Source organism: Camponotus vicinus, unplaced genomic scaffold, assembly GCF_025532165.1.
Source record: "Camponotus vicinus isolate PSW18456_S1 unplaced genomic scaffold, iyCamVici1.0 SCAF_8, whole genome shotgun sequence".
Taxonomy (NCBI): Eukaryota; Metazoa; Arthropoda; class Insecta; order Hymenoptera; family Formicidae; genus Camponotus; species Camponotus vicinus.
The window spans coordinates 15,930,906-15,955,927 of record NW_028141980.1 but is presented as its reverse complement, the minus strand read 5'-3'; the positions used below and the strand labels follow the sequence as shown (position 1 = coordinate 15,955,927).

General features: G+C 36.6%; 2 protein-coding genes across 6 annotated transcripts in view; one reads left to right on the top strand and one right to left on the bottom strand.

Annotated features, from left to right (window-relative positions):
- The window catches only part of LOC145975977 (uncharacterized), a 97,430-nt gene extending 77,412 nt beyond the window's left edge, over positions 1-20,018 (bottom strand). Inside the window, exon 1 of the mRNA XM_083106763.1 lies at positions 19,866-20,018. The gene's annotated coding sequence lies outside the window, so the exon portion shown is untranslated. The remainder of the gene's footprint in view (positions 1-19,865) is intronic.
- Positions 945-25,022, top strand: part of LOC145975976 (uncharacterized protein CG43867) — a 65,896-nt gene continuing 41,818 nt past the window's right edge. For all 5 annotated transcript variants that reach the window (XM_083106751.1, XM_083106755.1, XM_083106752.1 and 2 more), the window contains exons 1-2: positions 945-1,302; positions 6,116-7,404. In XM_083106751.1, coding sequence (XP_082962877.1) covers positions 6,385-7,404 — 1,020 coding nt within the window. In that variant the 5' untranslated portion in view covers positions 945-1,302; positions 6,116-6,384. The remainder of the gene's footprint in view (positions 1,303-6,115; positions 7,405-25,022) is intronic.

Here is a 25,022-nt window from a genome sequence, read left to right as displayed (position 1 = left end):
TGAGCACTAAGTAGCAGTCGAATGTGATTGGTGGATTCAAAAGTAAGAAACCAATTGGTCGCGTTACTGAACGCACCCAGTGCTTCGATCGATATCTCGAAAATTGCGAATTCTTCGATATTGCGATTCTCGAAGCGTCCTTTTCGAATCGCGGTCGTTTTGTGCACGGAACGCGGTGCGAATCGCGTTCCGTATTTTCGCGATTGTTATTCTTGAAAAAATAAATCTCGCGAGTGAAGAGTCATCGAAAATATCTTATAAGTAACATAAACAATCGTGTGCAATCTTAATACGCATCAATATAGTGATTTTGATATCCATCCTGCATGTGCATCGATCGAAATCAATCCTATTCCAGGACATTTCGCCAAAATACAGTGAAAATACAATTGATGCACAATCATAATCAGGTATGCACATATCGTCGATTTATAAATTTTTATTTTCATTCTCAATGTTTCTATCAGTATCATTACTACTAATTTTATATTTGATTTAATATAAGTAGTGTATATATATCATTTTTTAATATTTTTTTGTCTCTGAAATTACCTAGAATTATCCTTCCTCCCGAATTATATTATATGTATATTATTTATTGCTTCCATATCATATTTCATTTAATTTGATAAAAATAAATAAATAAAAATCATGCTTATCTAGAAATAACGTTCCCTTGCAAATTACAAAGCTGTATTATTTATTTATTTCTAATTCCTAATATTTTACATATTTATTTTCGTCTAATATATATACATATAAATATATAATACATAAATATATATAATATAAATATATAATATATATAATTCTTATATATATTAATTATTCCATTATAAAAATCTAGAGGAAAATTCGAGACGAGCTTCGCGCGATCGCCGCGCGGCGTCGCCAGCGGCGGCTCGCCGCGCCGAAGCGGGCCGAGTCGGGCCGAGCGATGCCGACTCGCACGCGTATTTCGCGACGCGACGTGCCGCCGTGCGAGTATACTCCGTCGTGCTCGTGTCCTTTTGTATTCCTCGCGTTCTCGCGCCGTGACTGTTCGCTTTTCGCGCGCGTCGACGCTCGTCGCTCATGTCCGACTGGTGACGGCGCGTCGGCGCCGCTCCCGCCGGCTCCCAAAGTCTCGAAAAAAAAGCCGAGGCGCACACCCTCCCTCGCGCCGCGCCGCGCCGCGCTCCTCGACACGGTGTTAAACGAGTGGCTCGGCTCGCGACCAAGGAACGGAGGCATGGAGTGCGTTCAGTGCGCCCGTTTCAAATTGTCACGGGCCGTTACCTCAGCCCCAAGGTTCGCAGCAAGGTGAGTGTACGTTCGCGTTTCTCGTCGTCGCGCTTCACCCGCGAGGAAAGGGGATTCGCGAGCGGGAATCGCCGCCGAGAGGGAAAGAGAGAGAGAGAGAGAGAGAGACGGCTCTCGTACACCTTCCTGCCCTCCGCCCCTCCCCGCCGCTCGGTACCTGACCTACTTGCGCGCGAGCTGTCATTCTATGGTCGGTACCTCGATACACACAATTCCGGCTGATCCGGCCCTTCGGGGCGTAATATACAGGTCGGTCTACCTCGCGGAGACGAGCCAGCTGGGCTCGAGGCTGTGCAGTTGGGGGGAGAGGGGAGGGAGATACGGAAAGCGTAAGAACGGAGACACGATGATGACAACGACGACGACGACGACGAGAGGAAACGGGTTTGAAAACTGGCACCGCCGGTCGATCACCAGGTGATTCCCGAGACGCGTCACTTCCCGAGAACGGAATGTTAAAACAGTCCTCGCGCGATCGACTAACGGCAATCTTCTCTCTCCTCTCCTCTCTCTTTCTCCTTCTACGCGTCGAGTCGCTCTCGTCTCTCATCGCTCTCTTCCCTCTCCTCTCCTCGCGCTTCCTCTTTCTCTCTCTCTATACATCTTTCCCCTCTCGTGTCTTCTTTCCCTCGAGAGAGAAAGGTCATCGGTCTCGAATTCATCTTTTGTCCGCGCACAGAGGACGCGTTTTCTCTTTCATCTCTCCCTCTCGCCTTCTCTCTCCCGCTCCGTCTTATAACGAACTTGTCGGCTTTCTTTTAACGAATGTCCGCGCGCGTGAGAAATTTACGAGCGCTTCGCGGAATCGAACGCGCGTCGCGCCGCGCCGTCGCGCGTCGTATCGACGTCACGCCGCCGGTGTCGCGACGACGATGTTTTTTTTCTCTTCCCTCCGAATCTTGAGCGAATCGGAGATCCTTTACGATGCACCGATTTCGAGAACGATAAAAACTGCTGAAGTGACAGCTCGCAGCTGTTTAATGAACGTGGATAGAAATTACTGTTGTTAGTCGGAATGGTACCTTGGACTAGACGTTATTAAAGATGAGATGACAATCATCTCTGCTGATGTTTTTCTTAAAAAATATTTTAATACAGTAGTAATCTTCTCTCGAAAGTTATATAATTATTAACATGAAAATAACTAGAAATTATAATTAAATATATAAATTTATTTTTATTTATGAATATCATTTAATGTTGCACACTTTTATTTACGTTAATATGATTATATTGTTAATTAAACTGATTTCTATAACATTATCTTGTTCCCTTTGAAAATCATACGAGTTTATTAATTTTTTGCGTTTCCATAAATTTATCATATTATATGGATACGTCAAATCATCTTCAATGTCATATCATACGAGTATAAATTAATCCTTACTCCGTATATGGAGGTCACATGTCCACCTTTGACTATTTCGCTTCATATATTTGCAATAAAAATACATTAAATTATTTTATAAATTTATTATATTTTTGGAAGGATAAAAGAAGGTGTACAAATTTTTCCAAATTTTTTAAACATTTTTATCCTTTAAAAAACGCGTCGGACAAAAGTGACCCTCCTGTACTCACACTTTAAAGGTGCCAAAAAAACACAATATGATATACTTGATTATCAACAAAACTTTTTAAAAGCCACGATCCAACATCAATGAACCTTAGATATTTACATCGTAAACAAAACACACTCCTTCATCGTGACGCGTAAAGATGATGGATTTTGAAAATTACCAACGCTGTTCCTGTCACGCATCGATCTCTCAATCTCGTCGAGGCGAAAATTGTCGCTCGTGTGGAAAATCGCTCGGCTCGTGTACGAGGAACAACGTCCTCTCTTACGTACAATGTATGCATACGTACACACGTTTCACGTGTCGCTCGTCTATTTGTTTTGCCGCGCCTGTGCAGCTTGTAACGCGCCTCGCGGCAACGTCATTTCGACAATAACGTCGCGCGATCACGCGACCACAAAAGCCGGACAGAAGAACGTACGCGTAATTTATGCAAAATGCGAGCCGCGCTGGCCGAACAACGCTGGCTACCGCTGCTGCCTTCGTGACCGCCGCTAGTTACGCAATGACAAAACAGCGTTCTAACAACGGCAATTGACTCGATACTTGTCGTTATACGTACTTACACGTAGCGTAGTCGCGGAAAATTTTTCCGAACCCTCGCGCCCACCCCATCCCGTCCCTTTGTCGTTAATGATCGTCTCGTTATTATGATAACGCAATTATTATAATAGGAGGATTATGTAAAGAATCTGAATTATTCGAGCCAATTATATGTATATAAATCGCTTCGTGTAATAATTGGATTGAATTTCCTATTAAATTATACTATTTAGACTGGAACTGTGTGATTGATGCGCGTGCACCCGTAATCATGAGCATTTGTATTCTCTGTTTCACGGTTATCTCATATTTCGTATACTGAGAAAAAAATTGTAAACTTGATTAAACATTTTCAATTATTATTTTTTTAATTGAAATATTTATATTGATTATTATAATATATATTATTATATATTTATATTATTTTTTATTTATATTGATATTGATTTAAATATTTATATTGATTATTATTTTTTTATTGAAATATTTAAGTTAAATAGATGTCACATTAGATTTAAGATGTCGTATTGAATTTAAATACTTAAATATTTCAATTAAAAAAATAATAATTAGTTGAAAATATTTAGTCAAATTTACAATTTTTTCCCTCGGTGTAGAAATAATGGATCTTGTTCTTTTTGCAATTTTTTGCGAAATATTGGCAGCTTTCTTGGTAAAAAAAGTAACACAATTTTTGTCCTTTCTCAGTGGAAATGAATAATTTTTCTTTTAATATTGAAATGTCAACGAAAAATTTACAAAATTGAAGCTTTATGACTATTTGTAAAGTATTTTTGTTAAATATCGTTTTTCACTGAAAATTTGAACAATATATCTTCGTTATCATGCTATTTGGAACACAAGGACATCGTTGATGCTTGACTGAAAATGTGCATTAATTTTCTATGAGACTTTTCTTTTTTTAAAATTTTATTCTCTTATTTCTCGTTTCATACAAGTCGATATTCCATGCAAGTTTTCAGATTTTTTAATGCCACGATACTTTTACGATCAGCATGAAAATCTTACGTCAATGAAAGTCTTCCTCGTCTCGGATGAGGCTTTACTTGGAGAGTATGCGAGCGGCTCTCGGTGATATAAAGGGTGCCTCCTCGTAAGAACCTCCGAGATTGCGGAGGGCTTCCGTCTCGCCTCGTATAACCCGGAAATCGTTCGAAAGTTAATTTGAAATTTATTCATGGACACCACGGGGGACCGCCAAGTACCGTCTACATACAGAGTGTCTTAAACCTGGTGTAAGCCGCCCTTCTATGGCTATGAATTCTTTGATCGATCTACCTTTTCCTCAGCAAAAATACCGATGCACATTATTATTTGTCGCGTTTCTAATATCATATATTTTTGTGACATTTTAATTTTTTTAAATTTTATTCAACTAAGAGGCCTGTATTTTAAATTAAATTCAGGGCAAAGTTTTACTTCCTTGCATATTACAATTAGCTTACAAAAAGTGTTACTTTTAATATTTTTTTAATGCAAAGATTATTTTTATACTTGCATCATATAAATATAAATGGAACTGTCTTATAATTCCGTTAAAAACTAGAATGAATATAAAAATCGCATAAAGAAGAGGTCATTCGACAAATTAACGACAAATTTGCGAGCAGAAATTGGGTGATCTCGCGACCGTTTAAGGCTAATTCACAGTGTCATATATGTTACGCGTCACGACTTACGAGTCACGACTTGTGTTACATCGCGAGCGTGACGTGTTGTAATATATCCCCGAGAAAAAAACTTGATACATATTTATCATCGATTCTCTCTTACAACAAGAGAGATATTAATTTCCTCTATATGTGTAAAATATGAAAATATTTTTAATAATGAAAATGAGTTTAAACTTTTTAATTTTTAATTATAAACCATAACAATAGAAGCATTTTACGATGAAAGCTTATAAATCTTGTTTTTCCTTCAATTTCTAATGTTTTTTTAATATATTTTGCCTAAGAAAAAGTATTTCTCCTTTTTCGTTCTTTGAAATATATAAGATCATTTCGAGATGCAGCTTTTTTTGAACACTTACAGTCCTTTTTTGCGTTAAGTTTCCAAATTTATGCTCATCATCTACTTCCTGCGGCGGCTCGCAAAGACTGGAATTTTTCACGAGCGGACTCGGCCGTGTAGTAATTGCAGAACGAGACGCATTGCGCTCATCTACTCCCTTCATCCGGTTTTTCATTTACCTCCTTTTAACGTCGACCTTAAAATAAACTTTGCAGCCCTGCGTGCCATCTTTCCGTGTCGCACTTTCTTATCTATCTTTTGAATTTCTATCGTCGAAACGTCAAAAACCGGATGAAAAACGAGTAGATTCCCCAAATTCTTTCGCGTTTTTATTAATTTATTAATAATAAATCTATTAATATAATATAATTTATTAGTAAATTAATTTTATATAAATGTCACGATGTTAAAAAATAAAATTATTAAATTATATAACGGATAATATAAAAAGAATACTACATAGGGTTATAATCTATATAAGACCTTACAGAATCCAAGTCACGCAGTTGACACGATATCCCTAGTAGCAATTCACATAAAAGAAAATGATGCTCCCATCGGCAAAACCATTTTTATGATATCATCGTCCCTTTTTATTTTATATCATCTGGCTCCCATAATATTTCTCTAAAAGAAAAAAATCTCTTTTTCCACAGATCGCAACGCAAGTTCGAGGCCGATGTCGCGATCGACGATGACCGTACGAGCGTGTGAGGTAACAAAATGGCGAGGATGAACAGCCTTCGTATCACGAGCGTCGATGTCGAGTCGATCTCTCGCAGGAAGAACGCGATAACCCGAGAAGGGAAGAAGCACAAACGCGGATCGCCAGATGCACCGAGGATCCTTCGACAGGAAGTAGAAGCAGGCGGGCAGGAAGAGGCGTCGTAATAAGAGGCGACGAGAGCAAATCGCCAACAACGAGATGGACGAGATACGTAGCTCCTCGTCGTCGTCGACTCGCCGTCTCTCGCAGATTCTCGATCCGATCACAAGGTTGGCCAGCGACTTCGGCTCCAACTCGGCGCCCTGCAGTCCGCGGCTGGGTGCGCGCGTGCATGACGCGGGTAGCCAGTCGGGCCCAGCCGCCGGCGGCGTCTCGTCATCGTCTCGAGCTGGCCCGAGCGGTACCGCGTCGACCGGTGGCTCCAATTCCGGTCCCGATAGTCCGCGGCTGTGGCCGCGACAGTTTCGACAAGCGCCCACGCCACCGCCACGGCCCAGGCACGTCGTTACCACCAGCGCGGGCGTCAGCACCGTCAGCATTGCCACTAGCACCTCCTCCGTCAACATTAATAACAACAATAACAACAACAACGCGGGAAGTGGTGCCGATGGTGACGCGCCATCGTCGGCGGTGATACACGCGAGGGACTCGCCCTACGTCAATGTACCAAATCTGTTCTTCCACAAGGATAAGAGCTTCGCCGAGAGCGTCAGGGGCGCCGGTTACATCGAGCTCCGCGAAAAGCCCAAATGTAGCCCGTATGATTTTACCTCCGAGCCGAGCGGTCACGTGGAGTATGCGGACAAGAGAACATTTGTTACTCCGGTTCAGTCCGATTTGGCTTACGACGTCGGGAAGGAGCCCGGTAGTCCTCTCTGTAGGGGGAGGTCGAATTACGATCCGGGACCCTCCAGTGGCAGAGGCCACTTTGACAGGGCGTTCTCGTTCTCCGGTAGGCAACCATCGGAGCAACCGCCGGTTACGCGGATGTATGAAACGGGCAGATTGTTTGTCGATCCGAGAACCGCCGGTGGCAGCGTCGACATAAAGAGGGAGAAACTGGACGTCCGGCCCAGCTACGTCACCTCCAAGAGCTTCGACGGATACACAACGACGGTAGAGGAACTTAATTGGCAGGAGAGGTGTTTGGAATTGCAACTGGAACTACACAGGAGCAGGAGTCAGGCGACCAGAGTGAGAGACATGCTCCGAGAAAAGGTGAGTTTAAGCTCACGATTGGCCTTCTGCGAAAATTAACTTTTTAGCTGTAAAGAAGTTTTTTTGAGATTATCGATAAACAAGATAAGAGTAATTATAAAATGCTATTATTTTCATATCAATTTACACGAAATATCAATGTTATTTATAAATTAATCGCAAAAAGCTTGATGGATTATTTTCTCAAAATTCTCTCAATGTAAACATTTATTGAATATAGCGTTTTCAGCTAAAGAGTTAATTGTTATTCCATTGTTTCCGAACCGTGTCAGAAGGAAAATGAGATAATTAATGAGGGGCAATGAAGAAAGACGGGAAGATAAGAAATACATCATTTATCTTGTTTAATCGCGTTAATATCCATCCGCAGTCAAGGGTCGATAGTTGAAACGAATCTCTCGTCTACGTCTGGTATTCCTCTCATGCGATATGCGCGGCATACGTTAAACAAATTGCATAAGGATAGGGAAGGGGAAGAGAGGGGGGGAACGGGGAGGAAGGGGAGAGCAGTCTAAGTACGGGAAACCGAAATATATATCTCGTCGTCCGAATTAGTATGCGCGATCACGCGCGCCGATTTAACGTCGTCACTCTAGATAAGGCACATAGAAGCATCGCGTTATTCAGCCGCCGGTCTGTTTCTGGCTCCTCGAAATCCGTTACGTCGATCATTCGACAGAAACAAGCTTCCCCGGATGAGACTTAATACGTTTGTCAGTTTGAAAGACATATATTTTGCCGGATACCTCGCGTGGGTAGATCTTTGTGTAATTCTTTCACGCGTTAGATAAAAGCTTACAAATGGATACAGATATGTTCGAAAAGAGATTTGCGTCTTGCAGATAATTTTTTAAATATTAATGCACGCATACGTAAAGAGTACGATGCGTTTTTTACAGGAGACGGAGAGGTGAAAGATGAAAAGTTATCGCGGTTCCTTTGCTCCGCGAATTGAAATAGGGGAAAAAAGCTGTCCTCTTTCAGCTCTCGCAACGGTTTGATCCCTCGATGGTATGTTCGGGTTCGTTCATTCGTTCGTTGGTTAGGTTTATACGCGGCTTAACGCAAACAAACTGCCTTGCGGAAAAGACAGCGGTGCCGCGTTTCGCGAATGAACGTGTACGAGGCGCACACGTTGACGAGGATTCAACGTCAGGCCGGAAATTATACGTCCGCCTCGTCGGACACGCCGTAATATCGCCAGTTTTTTTTTTTTGCACCAACTTTTCCACAATACATGTCACCCCGCTCACCCCTTTCGTCCCCCTGGTTCACCCGTTGCTGACTGAGCCGCGTCGTTCAGCGTCATTTTTATTTCTCATAGAAAAAGGATCGGGAGCTAAATATAACAAATCGGCAGACCATATCGCGGAAACATATCCGTATAGCGGATAACGGTGATATTATCCCTTTCTACTGCAGTTGCGCAGGGCAGATTTTACGGGACAGAAGCTGTTGAGGCTTTTTGCTATCTTTGAAACTTAACAAAGCGGAATACACGTACCGACAGAGAGAAGGGTTCATAAATTACTGGCTTACTTGGAATTTTTTTATTCCGCGTTTATAATAAGTCTGCCTGAAAGTGTGTTATTTAATACGCGAAATTTAGTAAATTGTTTTGAGAATATATTTGAAGGAAAAATTTAGTGATTATTATTCAATGTCAGAATTTTTTTTTTAGAATGTCAGAAAATTTATTAAAGTTTGTTTCTATGGCATGTTGCTGACGCACACATGTAGTGAAATGCAGAATGTAATTATCGAAATAATATATTTATCAAAGGACAAGGTTCATAAATTTCCGACTTGAGATTTTTTATTCTGCACTTATCTGGTAAGCGTGTTATTTAATACGCCAAATTTAGTAAATTGTTTTGAAAATATATTTAAAGTAAAAATTTAGGAATTATTATTTCATGTCAGAATTTTAATTTTTTTCTAAGAACGCTAAGAAATTTATTTCTATAGTATTGCCGACACACGCTAGTAAAATTTAATTGAGCGTAATATATCAATAGAGAGAAAGGTTTATAAATTTCTCGCTTACTCGAGATTTTTTTATTTTATATTTGTTCAGTAAAATGTCTGTCTAAAAATGTGTTATTTAATAGACGAAATTTAGTAAATTATTTTAAAAATCTACTTGAAATTATATAAAATTTAGTGATTATTTAATGTTAGAATTTTAATATTTTTTTAAGACTGTCAGAAAAGTTGTCTTATTTATTTCCCTGACATTGCCGACACACGCAGCCAGTATATTTGATCTCGGTATATTTCCTCTTGCGGTAGATCTCGTTGAAAGCGGATGCTGTTTATATTATCGAAGCGGGGAGCCGCGTGCCCCTGAGCGCGTGCAAAATTCAAGATGAAATCCTTGATGTATCTTGGGGCCTACCTTCCGCACGAAAAGGATCCCAAACGGATTTACGAGCTGAGGCAAAAGCTTTTCCTACCCCTGTGCGTGATAATCTCAGTTTTAAATAATAAACATTCTTTTAATGCAAAAAAAGATTTAAAAACAAAACGATTATTTATATATATTAATTTATAAAATGTTTTCACGGGTAGAAATTTTAAAATTAATGTATGAGAATTTAATTACACAAGTGAAAATTTAAACCTTGAATTCTAATTTTACACTTTAACAAAATTTTAATTTCAAGACATTTAGTTTTGAAGATATGATATCTAAAATTTATAATATTTTTTTTTCTCTTGATGTTACATTTTTACTTTGAAAGAAAACGATCCTAGTATTCGTTCAATATCATCTCTCATGAAGCTAATAAAAGTGAAACATTCTGGATGGTATCTGAGTAAACTCATTAAAATTAAACTTGCGTTTGTTTAATACATGAGCTTATCTCGCTCATCGTTCACAGCACATCGCTTATCTCTCACATTTTCCGATGTACACGTGGTTTAACGCGCGTGCGAACACGCACGAGGACGCACATACCATGTTGTATAGCGGAATTGAATGGAGAAAGGAGAGCGAGCAGAATCAATTGTGGATTATAAATAACGGCTGCGCTCTGAGAGAGCTGGCCGTGACGTCTCATTATCTAGGCAAATACACAATACACATAATGCGGTATACCGACAGAGGGGGCGGGGGTATTGTTCGAACGTGCATGTTACCCTATTGAATTCCATATCCGAGTGACGTGTGCTAACAGCTATCACGCGCTTGCGTTATACAGAGTGTCCCAGATCTAGTGGTCCATCTTTCATTCGCAAACTCGTCGATATGAAATCGGTTTCCTCGCTGAAAGTATCGGAGAAACGTTTTCAACATCGATTTTAATCGATCATTTTAATTGACTTTCAAATCACAAAATTGTTTAATTAAAGGGGCTTTATTATCTGTTTGAAATTTACTTTTGCAATTTCTTCAAAGTTCTTTATTTTTTATTAGTTACTTACAAGTTGAAAAATATTTTTGTCATGAAAAATTAATTTCGATTTCGTCAGTAAATTTCTACAAAGTCCGCGCTAAATTTAGAACACTGTGTATACATATGTAGCTCATATTAATATTGATTCCTTGGATGGTAGTAATGGAAGTCACGTCAATAGAGCTTTCGAACGCCGATGCGGACTTCAAAGGACGTCAATATGGCAATATCCGAAACAATTATTTCTGCATGTTTACTCGCGTGCAAAAACTTAATAAGCCACTTTACCGAGTAGAAAACTCGCTTGTCTTCCATTATCGTCTCGTCGGGAAGAAACTAAATTAAGGTAGCGGAGAAATATGCGGCATTTTAATATAATCATGCAATATATAGAACAAACTAACGAAAATATATCAGTTTGCCGACTACAGTTTTATTAGACGTCACAGGGAGAATTATTTCTTTTTTTTGTATTTTTGTATTATTTTATTTTTTATCTTTTTATTTTATTTTTTTGTATATAATATATTGTGGGAAAATGTGTTGTTCGATTATTCCTCGTATAAAGTGCACAATAAAACTTCAATGAAAGGGGTATAAAATATGGTGTGATAAAATCGTCCCGCGATAATTTAATTACTCTCTCCGATAATGGAACGCTTAATATCGACAATCGGTTTACAATTAAACCGATTAAAATTACATTACGTAACGTCGATTACCGCTGTTTTTTCTATACCACGCGTTTTTACTGATTTTCACGACGACGAATTTTCAATACAACGTAGCTTTTCCGGGAACCTGGTATCGATTTTGCGTTACTATTGAGATTGCAGACTTGAGAAGAAGAGAGTTTTCTATTTCTTCTTTTATTATACATATATATATTCTTTTTAGACAGATTCTTTTACGAATGTCCGTCTCTTTTGGGACAATCTCCCCAATTTTTTCTAATTTCCTGCATCAATTTCCGCGCGGAAACTTTCAAAAATTGACGGAATGGCTGTCTAACGTGAAAAAGAAAAACATGCGATAGGGACAAGACAAATAAAGACAGATAGTCGACTCATCTCTCTATCAATACGACGGACGCATACGTTCGAATCTCCCGGGACCTATGCGAGTCGGGACACCGGTTAACGTTACCGTGTACGTGAAATATCCGCCATTATCTTGATTTGTGCGCCTACCTTAGTGCGTACGCCATATTTCGATCGGTTAATTCGTCGATCGACTCCCGCTGCGCCTATAGTCCTTAATTTTTCATTCTAATGGATTACTGTTGATGGTTTTCGCACGTGCCGCCACACTATTGCCATGGCATCGATATGGTGCTAAAGCAATTGGTTTCTCTACAACCCAAGACAGCATATGCGTTTAGAACGAAAAGAAAAAAGACTACATTTTAGTGTTAAATTTATTTTGATATTTATCTTGCGATAAATATCAAAAATATTCTATTAATAATTCTATAAATATTTCTAATTTAGTTTTGTGATATATTGATAACATATGAGCACAAAATATATAATATGATTTCATGTTTTTACTGAACTTTGTATTGAGAATCTTAAAGGTATATCTAAAAATATATAAATAATAATATATCTTATAATATATCTTTAATAATAATATATCTATAATATATCTTTTATAATAATATATTTATAATATATCTTTAAATTTTTTTTCTCAATACAAAGTTCAATAGAAATATGAAATGGCGTACAATCTCGAAAATCAGTATCGTATTGTCCCAATCAGTACATTGTCGTCCTTGATTCCCTCGATTTCGGGGTAGACCCCAATCAACGTGATTCGACGAAAAATATGATATTTATAGAAATTCAATGGAAATATTTTATACTGTATTTTTATGCTTCTCTTTCGATATTTCTGTGAAAATCCGTAAAAGTGATTCAAAATTTTCTACAATCTTGCAAAGTAAATTTTTCATCTTTATCTCAGAAAATTAATTTTGCTTCTTCATTTTATATTTAATATTCCACGTTGAATATACGCGTGCGTGTGTTAGCTCTAATCACGTTAAAGTATCCTTTGCAGCTCCTATCAATTGGTATTCCGTCTCTATTGTAACACGACGGAGAAGCAAAGAGTACAAATGTATGTGTCTACGCGTGTTTCTGTGTTGGTTTGATAAAGTAGTTAGACAGAGCAAGACAGGGAATTACAATCTGCAAAGTTCTCGTAGTAACGGGCGTCTGTGTCGGATAGTGCAGTGCCAAGAGCCGCGGACATTGTGTCCAATTAGTAGTTAAGCTTACGCGAAACTTGGAGAATTGGCGCCGAGGATTAGGGATTCCATACTTTACAACGTTGGCGAGCGGTCTTTTTGAGCTCTAAAATCATTTATAGCTCTCGAGTTTTAGTTAGGTTAAAATAATTTCCATTTATGCGCTGGTTAAATAGCCTCGCGTATCATCTCGCGCATATGAACGCCATAAGTTCGCTAACTCTCTTAGTGCATTAGCTTTAGCGGATGAAACGGACGATTCAATTACGCGACAGCGGTCACACTTGAGAGCTCGATCCGTTGTACGGCCGGCCATGAATTTTAACTAATACGGTTAGTTATGTAAGGTCAAGTGAGCTAATTGAGATCGCCGGTTAAATGGAACGACACGATGATTTTTTAATCGTAAAATTAATGCTCGTTATTTAAAGTAAGTATTTTGACAAATTTATCTAATCGATGATCAAATTATTGAAGAATGAAAAATCATTAATTCTATCACCCTGAAAGCTTATTGTGGAATAGTTCAAGAAATCTTAATTATATTTCACTTGATTGTTCATTACATATTCTATGCATTTATCACACGTAAGGAAATGTGAGGATATAAGAGAGAATTATAAGGTGTATATGTGTTAATATTGGCAATAAATTTCCAATAATCAAGTTAATTGCTATTTATTCCGATGCACATCAACATGATTTAATGATTAAGTTTATTATATAAATTAAAATTATTTTTTGTAAATTATGAAGAATTAAAATAAATCTTAAATTTTTTTATAATCTATTCTATAACACATTTTATTTTTTAGAGTAATACATTTTCTAAAAATGTTACTTATATCCAATATTGTTTAATAACAAATTTATCGTTTTAATTTATTTATTTAGATTTAACAGAATTAATGTTTTCACTTTTATTATTATTTTTTATGTATCTTACGTAAGAATATGTATATAACTTGAAATTTTTATTGGTATATTTTGAACACGGTTTAAGACATGCATCAAGAGAAAACGATATTTCTTTTCATGTCCGTCTCTATTTCGTTTCTGTCTTGACTGTATTGCATAAACGGCGCCGCGATGCCGGGTATTCTGTCTGGCTATGAGAAAACTTGGATGCCACGAAGAAATTGCGTCCGAAAAATAGGAGAAACCATCGGTTAAACATACCCTTCTTGACTTTTTCACGTTGGATCGTGGTCCGTTGCATTATCGTTTACGGATGGGAAGCGAGGTGTAGCAAAAACTACCGTACCTAAACTCTTTAGGAAACTTTTCGATCTCTTTTCAGATACATTTCTCTAAATAAGATTCTTCAGTAACGAAACAAAAAAAATCGGAGCGTAGTAATGTCGAAAACAAATGTCAAAATTTACACGAAAGAAATAGACAATCTCTCTTTTTCTCTTATAATTTTTATTTAAACAGACAATCCATTTATCTCTTCATATATGCTTATAATTATTTCGCATTTCACGTAGTTTATATTATTTAACTTTAATGGAAATATATCTCAATTGTCAAATAATAACTTTTCCCCGATGACGAAAGCAATAAGTCGATATATGAGCCACTATTTAGCAGAAACTGCGATATATAAATCATTTTTATCTCGGGAAACATGAAAAAGATTTATGGCAATAGCTAATATAACATAATATACAGTTATTACAGTAAATTTTTTATAGTTTCATAAAGCGAAAGATATTAAATTCCATTTGATGTCATTTCGAGAACAATCAAGATAAGAATAAAGCTAGCTTGCATCGAATTTTTTATTTATTCCGACCTTTTTTTAATACATTTTATTACCTCTTTTGCCGATGGCATTATTTCCTGTAATCTCTCTTGGACGGTGACTGACGGTAATCGCTATTCGTCTTATTATTTGCCGTTTACTTGGTCGCTCGCTCCACGTCATAGAATCCGGGCAAATCCGCCTCGTCAATGTCGAGGTATGCGAGACCGAGCGCATTTCGGCGAGAATTGATTAAACCTGGTTTAACCCTTCGTTTGAAACCCCCTCGTGCCTCGTAATCGTAAATTGGGGCGGTTCTCGTACTTGTAGCGCTATATCACCCGCCTGAAAAGCGTCGTCTCTTTCCGCGCGCGACCTTCTTGAACTTAACTCGTAGGAACCTACTCAAGGAACAGATTTATTCACGCACACATACACACGTGCGGGGGCGTTCCGTTTATTTTTACACTTACATTGTGGAATGGTATCGTACATCTAACTCGAGAATTTGCATAACGAGAATCGCGATCCAAAATAGGATCATCTAAAAATCCCAAGATCGACGACGAATGTCGTAAAATTACGTCCAATCTTGCATTTTGATACCTTGATACCACGTCACGAAACAGCTCGCGGAATTGCTGCGGCGCGTAAATCTCGAAGAAAGTGTCCCGTTAGAGAGGCGGAGGGGGATGGAAAAGCGTTTTCACAGTCGTGGCATATAAGGGCGAGGGACAACGAAGGGATCGAGGCACCGAGGGGTTGTTCGACCTGACGTACGATAAAGCTCGCGTGTAACGAGCCGAGGCCGTGTTCTACGGATGGACTCTTTTTAACCCGGGGACACACTAGACGGACCCGTTAATATCATTTGCCCGTCATGTCGTTGCTCATTCGACCGCGATGTCGCCTATCTCGTGCTCAAATATAATAAGTAATTTGGAATTTTAATAACTTTGCAATTTTGTTACGCGTCTTATCTGCGCCCCGGAAAAATTTCGAACCTTCATCTTGTATTGCATTTTAATATTTGTCTCTTTTAAAACAAGAAATCAAATAAATATGGGATAATTCATGTTAACAAAATCTGAAATTTTACATATTTTTTTAAACAATGCATGAAAAAAGAATATAATTTTACTACAAAACACAATTTTTTTCTGTTCCGGAGAAATTTATATTTATTTATAAAACGTACTATTAAGGAAATTAGCAAAAATTTTTTTATTTTTTATATTAACGATTTTTTATTATTGTATATAAATAAACACTCAATATATATATATATATATATATATATATATATATATATATATATATATATATATATAATATAAAATAGTTATTTTTATGTCGCTCTCATAGATGTTAATTCGTTCATTGCAATTTTATTGTTAATCATCTTACTATTAAATGGATGATAACATCATTTCGCAGCAATTCATTCGAAAGTCATCCTCTAGCTCGTTTGCCAACTGTGTAGTTTTATTGCACGAATAGTTGTTTTTTTTCGTTACTCTTACTTTCTGCTTGTTATCGAAGTTATTACTCGTTCTGCTTTCATTCGCTTTAACTCACGATAATATGAAATTCTTACGTTCGATGAGAAAACTTCTAGAGACTGAAATTAAAAAACTAGATTCTTTGGCAACAGAAAGATTAAATAATTCGCGTGTTATTCTTATTTTTACGACTCATCAATAGTGAGGTTGAATTTTCATAGTGAATTTTCATTTGTCACGTGCAAACCATTTTGCAAATTTGCTGCTGACATGTTGCATAGAAAAGGAACAAAATCGAGACTTTTTGACAGAAAGAGAGAAAGAGCGGGGAGGGGAGGAAAAGGGAGAGCGGGGACTGACACGAGCCGCAAAAATGAAAGGACAGGCTCCGGTGATTAAAAGCCCTTGGGCAGCAATTGATTTTTCTCTCGCGTCCATTACACCCACATCCAGACGATGGACATGGTTTATCTACAGGATGTACGAATATCGACGAGGTGGTTATGCAAATTTATTGTGCATCGTTTATTAGCTAAATTTCAATAATTTCGTTCGACTTGACTGTGCATGCGTGTGAAATAACATTTTCAATTAAAGCATATTGCGGACAACATTAATGAATTTTCAATGTTCAATTTCCAAATGTTAATGTCCAATTTTATTTTTTCTTCATGTAATAATCTGTAATAATAATAAGTCTCTGTGTTATAATAATAATTCTTTGCATAATATACTCTCGGAGAATATTTTTAGAATACACAAATTTAATCTTTATTTACGTGTGAATTCCTTCCTTTTTCTGCGCGACACGACTGTGTTTCGATTGGAATATCCGTCGAACCGCACGATCGACCTAAAGCTCACGTCCGGCCGATCCATTTATCCCTGCAGAGAAAAACACAGAGGAAAAAGGCTCGTATTTATTGGCTCGAAGTCGCGACAGTTACATATTGCAACGCGTATAAGCCGAGCCTTGCGTGCGCAGCTCGTGGATCACGAAGTGCGTTTCATTGCTGCTCTCCTCTCGCTACTTTACGCGTCAAATAAAAACAACATTACAAGGTTGTTTAAAAAGCGGATAGTTAGATCAATAAAACAGTTTTTATCTTTTTTTTTTAATTAAAAAGGAAAAACATAATACATGTATATAGTTTTCGGAGTAATTTATCAATTAAAATATTGATTATTGGTTTTAATAATATATTCTTTTTTTAATATATATTTCTAACTTTATTATGCGCTTTTACTATATATTTTTTGCATATGAAAATAATTTTTTTTCTTTTTTAATTTTAATTTTAATAAATACTTTTTCTCTCTCTTTCATTCTTTCATTTCTTGCTAAAAAATACTCATCAACAGCGCTGCAGCTTGCACTGCAAGATACATGTTTCTCTGGAAAAAAGAGATCAATATTTTAAATTAAGAAAAAAGTGGAAAGAACACGCTAGCAAAAGAATATCCTCTGTTGGATTTGCAAGTCCGAGAGGAAGCTCGTTCCATTGTATCTTCCGTGAAGCATATATCTTCTCTAGTTCGTCTCGACTTCTCTATTCATCTTCCTCTCTCTTCCACGGCTGTTCCCTTTTTTTGTCTACCTCTCTTTGCGTTTACATATCGTCTGTCGACGCCGTCGAGTGCGACAAAGTAGAATTTCAGCACATGGTACTCTTTTGCCCTCGCGCGCACGCGATAAGGGTACTTTTCTCTTCTCTTTTCTGAATAAAATTATATAGAGAAGGGAAGTAAATCTATTGGCTTTATATAATCGTTGAAAGTGAGTAATATTGCAATTGGCATTACTAATGTTGAAATATCTATGTCATATTTGAATAGAAATCATATTTTTTTTAAATAAATATAACACATTATGAGAAAAAATCAAGTGTCAAAAATTAATTTAAGAAATGATTAAGAGATACTTATTAAAATTATTAAAGAATATACGTGACTTTATATTTTGAAAAATAAAAATTTTTTTAAATAATAATTATATATTGCTCATAATATGTGAAAGATATTAAGACTATATAATTACTTTTTAAAATAGAATATAATTTTTGAAAATGTCATTACGATAAAATAGTTGAGCCGTTATATAAACCGCAAGAAACTTTCGAAGTAAAGCAGAAGCAGTGGAATTCTCTTTGGCAGCACCGAGAATTTATCACGGCCACGAATCTCTCGATTCGAATCCAATTTTCGAGATATACGAGGCCATGCGCAATTTCCTACGTTTTTCGAATACGCCGGACTACGTTTCTTTTACTTTCACTTCAACCGCACATTCTTCCCCTTGTTTACCGTTCGATATTTGTCTGTCAAAAAATGATATAGCGATCCACCGTGGTTTAGGTGAATAGAAACGCAAATTTTTCTTGCGTTATATGTGGTTACAAAATTTTTTGCAAATTATTTAACAATTTAGCACGATTCTGCTGCATAGATCACGTTTCAATATAAATGCACATTATTTTTTGTTTCTTATTAATTTTATTAATTACACCATTTTTTTTCCTAATAATTTGAAATATGCACAATTTTGTTGAATACACGTAAAAGGCCAGAGAAAATCAAAACAGTAGCAAAAATCTGTTCGTCGCATTAATACGTTATCGAGATTTTGTTCAATTGATGATCATTAATAATGAAAATTATTCATAATTTTTTCATTATATGTAACCTCACAAAAAAATAGTAAAAAAAAGATGTAAAGTATATGCGAATAGAATTATTACTTTTTTTTCTCGCTTGTAATATCCACTTTTAAACGCATGTCACTTTTTCACTCTGCAAAATTGCATAGTCGCCGTAATATAAAATGGATACGCGCAATTATCGTGAACTCTCTTTGTTCGGCGCGTTGAGAGATTTTAAAAGCTTCCGTTCCAAGTTCGATTAACGCATCCCCTTTGTTTTTTGTCCAAAGTCCCGCGCAGCCCGGCCGTTAGTCTCTCTCTCTCTCTTCCTTTATTTTGCGAAAAAAAGGTTGATCGTACGAGCAGATCCCATTTAGCTCGGGAAGTTATCTCGAGGAACTTTATCGGTCGGCAGAGAGAGCGTGCTCTTTCGCGCTTTGTTTCCCACTTATCCTCGAGACTTCTTTTCTCCGGACAACTATTTTCCATTGACAGTCCACGCTCAGTTTTCCAATTAATACATCAATAGAAATACGAGGCAAACGAGCTCTTGAAACGTGCAAGCATTTTCCCGACATTTGATACGTAATGTCAAAAAAAATGAAACATAAATACTAAAATTGTCAAAATAATATTATTTAATTATATGTCATATCCTCATGATATTCTCAATTTCATTTGTTGAAGCTCTTGTCAAGTGTTTGACAAAGAAAGCATCATTTTAAATTAAAGATGATAATATCTTTACTTACAAAGTTCTAGTCAAGTTTCTTTTTTGATAAAACTAATCTATAATTGCTTGCCATTTAAGATATTTTATCTATTATACATGGTAAGCATGCACTGTCGTGGAGATAAGTCAGAGCAATTAATTTTATACGAGTATTAAATAATAAATATAAATCGTAAATTGCTCACCTCACACTTCGGTTGTGGCTCGATATGTTTCTCTGGGCTTCTTCCTTCTCGTCCATTTTATTCTTTTGTAACACACTGCACTCACTCGCGAAAAGCAGTTAATTACGATCGCACTCACACTAATCAACAAAATACGCCGATCGTACGGTATTTTCCACGACACTTCTGACGTTAATTACACGCGATGCACACTTTTATTATTTTGCGACAGGAGCACGACGCGAAAACTACAAACGCACGTTGTAGCTACAATTTGCTCGATTGGAAAATCGCGTAAATTTACCATTTATCACATAAACGCTACCTTTGTTGTTAATAAATGATATATGTATTATAATGTAAACAAATAAAATGAAAGATAAATATCTGTGAATGGGTATAAAATATTCAAAAACGTAATTAAATTTGTCGGTTGTTCGCACGATATCGATTTCGGTCGAATCTCTCGCAAGAAATACGTGTCTTGATTTAAATTACAACAATGTACACAAATGTCGAATTTACGAATTAATATAATTTATATTAATTATATAAAATTATATAAAATTATAGAAAAAATGTCAGGTTAATAATAATTATACTTGTAAGAACCGTTTTACGAGAACTGGATATGTGGAATCATCATCGAGAACTGACAAGAGAGGACTTTATCGATAACAACATATAATATACTTTTACGAACGTTGACTGAATAATAATGTTTACCTTTCTCTGCGCGTCGGTCCTTGTCCTTTCCCCCTTCAATATCTATCGTCATAGTGGGGCGATCCCCACTACTGACATACCATCAAACACGTAAACAAGGACATTCGCTATTTATACAATAGTATTAGTCAAATGTGTTGCGCCGCAGCTCGACCGGAATTGATATGTCTCATATTTGCGACGTTAATAATCGAAAAATTTGATAATAATAATGATAATTTGATCTTGATTTCACTCGATACGACTCGAATCGAATCAATCATTATTGAGACGTGCGATAGAATGTTGAGAAACATATAATCGAAATTCGGTATTAAACACACGTAATATATTTGGAACGTGAATTCCACGGAATGTATTAATATACTTAAATAATGATCCTTTCTGTTGTTATTTTCGTTTGTGATTTAACGATTCACATATTTTGCGCTCTTAACAAAGATAGAAAACAAATTGCTTTTAAATTTCAAGCGCGATGTAAGACATAAATCAAAACAAAGGTAAAGGAATAATTATTAAATTATAAAAATTGCATTGACGATAACTTATAATTTCCAGTCGCTCCGATTTCTATTTGAAACGTCTAAATCATAGAATAAATATTTGCACATATAGTCGTCATACAAGTTGTTAATCACGAGAATTAATTAATTGCCTATGGATTTTTGCCGATTTAATCGTGATTTTCTTCGTGTTTTTTTTTTAAATTGAGATATCATGGAGTGATATGTATATGAATCAAGTAAGAGTCAAATCAAGTAATTAAAAATAATGAAAAGTTATATCGCGTTTATTAATAAATAATTTTAAACTCAGAAACAGAATAAATTCTCTTCATTTACATTTGTCTTGTAACGCGTTCAATTATTTCGTGATGTCAAGGACATTATTGTGTTCAACCTTCACGTAGCGCGCTATTGTTGTCATTCTCACGATGAGACTCGAGTGAACAGCGTCGTGTAAGACACTTCATCTGTCATCATCTTCTATTACTCATCAAAACGCGATCGCGATAAGTCGAGAAAGCTAAACACTACTTCTCTGATGATTATGATAATCAATGTGTCATTAATTAATTCTCGTAATTGATGACTCGAAACGACGGCGATTTATCAAAGTTACGTACACTTTATACACTTCAAGTAAAAATCGAAGCGATATAAAATCGGAATAAATTATCGTTTGTGATAGATACAAGATTTATGCGTTTGAAATATTACTAAATTATACTAAATTAATAAATTTTATAAATTTTACAACTATAATGTTTTTAATTTATGATATTTTCAACAGTTACTGACTCGATTTGTATCGCGCGTCAGGATCAAATTATTGCTACATCCTCAAGTTTTTCAATCATTAACGAAATGGTTGAAAATATAAGACGGATTGATTGCGATTTAATTATTTTGGTTAAAATTATAATATTTATCAATTGCGCATCATAAATTGGGCATTTAGATAACATTGCATTTAAATCAAGATGCGTATTTTGTGGCAGATTTATTCGATTGAAATCAGTCGTGAATAATTGATAAACTGAATTATATAATTTCAAATATTGTAATCCGCGTACATATTTATCTCTAATTTTAACATGTATATTTATTTGTTCGCGCATATTATTTATTAGCAACACAAATAACATTTCCATAACAAGTGGCGTGTAAATTTGACTGTCTGGTTTTTTTTTTTTATCGAGCGTCATAGCTACATGCAATTGCAGAGTACATATTTGTGCTTGTGTTATACGGTTCTGTTATACGGTTAAATATGCATCACGTGTGATTAACACCGAGAGTGCCGTACAAAGTGCAGTGCAATCAATATATTCTTAATTAGTATGCGATTGTAATTGACTGTGTTTTCGCGAGTGAATATTGTGCCACGAAGGAGCAGCAAATACAAGAGACTCGAAGAGACATCAAGGAATGGCATATCAATTACTGGGTGCATAGCAATTACTTATTTATTATTCATTTGTAATTAATTTATTATTTAATTGATAATCAAATGTAATTATTTAATTTATAATTAAATGTAATTATATTTTATTGTGCAAATAAATATTTAAAAATATTTATTTATTTGCACCAAGCTGTAATGATTATATAATATAATGCATTAAAAGACGCAATATAATTTCTCGATGCAAATAACAGGCCAATTAGATTCATGTTATTGTTTATTATCAAACGCTATTCCTTCTACTTATCTCGAAATTTTCTGTCATATGTTCGATTGAATGATAATAATATGTAAGGAACTGATGAGATAATTAAAAATTAATGACATTTTTGTATCAATATAACGTCAATATACCTTCGATTACAAATAGTTTATATAGATTCGATCTCAAAATATATCAAAGTATTTCGGTTTAACAGACTTTATATCTCTTACATCTAACATGTTAGTAAAATTAGTTGTACTAAAAAAATTATACTATTATTATCATATCAAAAAATATTTTTGATCATTACGTATTAATTTTTTAGATATATCAATCGAAAGTATGACTGGTGGAAAATTTTCGAATGGATAAAAATAGTAACACTCAATCATAGACGATGAATCTAATCACAGCCAACATATAATTAGCTTTATGTATATACTTGACATCGTTACCGCGTTTCTTGATTTCACATTTTTTTCATACTAAATAAAAAAATACGATACTGAAAAGCGACTCACGAAATAAACGGCGAGTGAACGAAATAGCAGAGTGAATGGCGCGGGCTCAGTCGGAGATTTAATAAATCAAAGCTCTCTTTCACCGGCAAAGAGAGATAAACCGCTGAAATTTAGCAATCGCGCGAATCGAGAGCGAGAGGAAAGGAAGAAGAGGGAAATAAAGAAGAAATTGGCTGACCAAATGGGACCCGCGGGTATCGAGATGAGAGGACGGTTTAAATCGAGATAAAGAGAGAGAGAGGAAGAGAGAGAAAGAAGAAAAAAATAAGGTGGTAGATGGGCTTTTTATCGAGTGATTTGGTCAAGCGGCTCCCTTCGGAGCGATAAGGGTCGTCAATAGTCGTCGGTACGATGGGGGATGGAAAAGAACCCACGGTCGGCTTTACTTCCTTCCTCCTTAATCATTATCTCATTTCGCCCTGTTACTTTCTCCGTCTGCCGGGAAACTTTGTGATTTAATTGAAAAGAGATTCATCCGTAACTCCATTCGCGCGGTGCGCTCTTAATCCGCGGTCGAGAAACGACGAGCTAATCTACCGCAGGTCTTTGGCGGATTGTTCGATACTCACCGTGACTGAAGAGGATCCCGTTAATGGCGAATTTTCGCAATAGCTTATTCTACTTTATGCACCGTGAACGTTATCGAACTTTACGCGCGATGTTGAATAACGTCGTCGCCCGGTAACTTTTATCTCAGATTTATCAGATTCGAGGTATTCGCGGGGCGCGATAAAAGGAAATGTTTCACGAGTTTCATACGCGAAAAAGAAGAAACGCGTACTTTATCGTTCCCGCTAAAAAAGATTCCTCGCGTGACGGATGTTACGTCACGTGCCAACAGCGTCGAGTGTTGTTGCATGACGAAAAAAACGAGCGAGAGGGAAATTCAGTGGAGGCGCGAGAAAGAGATTCCCCCCTCGAAATCTTGCAGGTGGAGGGGGAGGGGGAGGACGGTCGAAGACGGGAGTGATTCCGGGGGTAGTTTTCTATTGTTTAACTTGATAAATGAAGTAGTCGGGCTCGCGCGGAGGGTTCAGTGCCGCTTACCCGGTACACAATGCAATGGCGACGATATATTGTTCCGGGTTAATTCAATGCCGGAAACTCCCTCTGCCTCGCCAGGTAACAGACGTGTATAGGCACGCGGTGAATTAAATACATAATATATTTAGCCGAGACTAACATTCTCCTCCCCCCCTCCTCTCTCTCTCTCTCTCTCTCTCTCTCTCTCTCTCTTTCTCTCTCGTTCTCTCTTTGTACGCGATCGTTGCACCGTTTCTTTGTTACGTTTTTTACGTTCGATTGTGTGATTGCACATCTATTTGATCGCAATCGGTGGACCGTATCGCGTCAAATCGAAAAATAAGCGCGGTTCTCCCTTCTTATTTACTTTCATGATTTATTTTTTTACCGTACACAGCGTGCTACACAAACAGCTTATATCTCTCTCTCGTAATATAGATTTGGAAACAAAATAAAAGTTGAAATCACATTATGAGCTCTGCTATTGTACGATGTGTACACAAAATATTGTAAGATACACAATTCCATTATTGTGTTTTCACCTGTTCAGTATTTTCAATGTGCGTCGATCGATGCAGGTTCTTATTCTGTAAAAAAAAATTCATCTATAATTAATTATATTTAAAAAAAAATAAAAAGTGTATTTTTTTATGGAGCGAGCGTTTATCGAGTAGACTGGTCGCTGTTGCAATTACGACGCGATAAAAACGACCCGAAACGGCTAACGGGATGCAC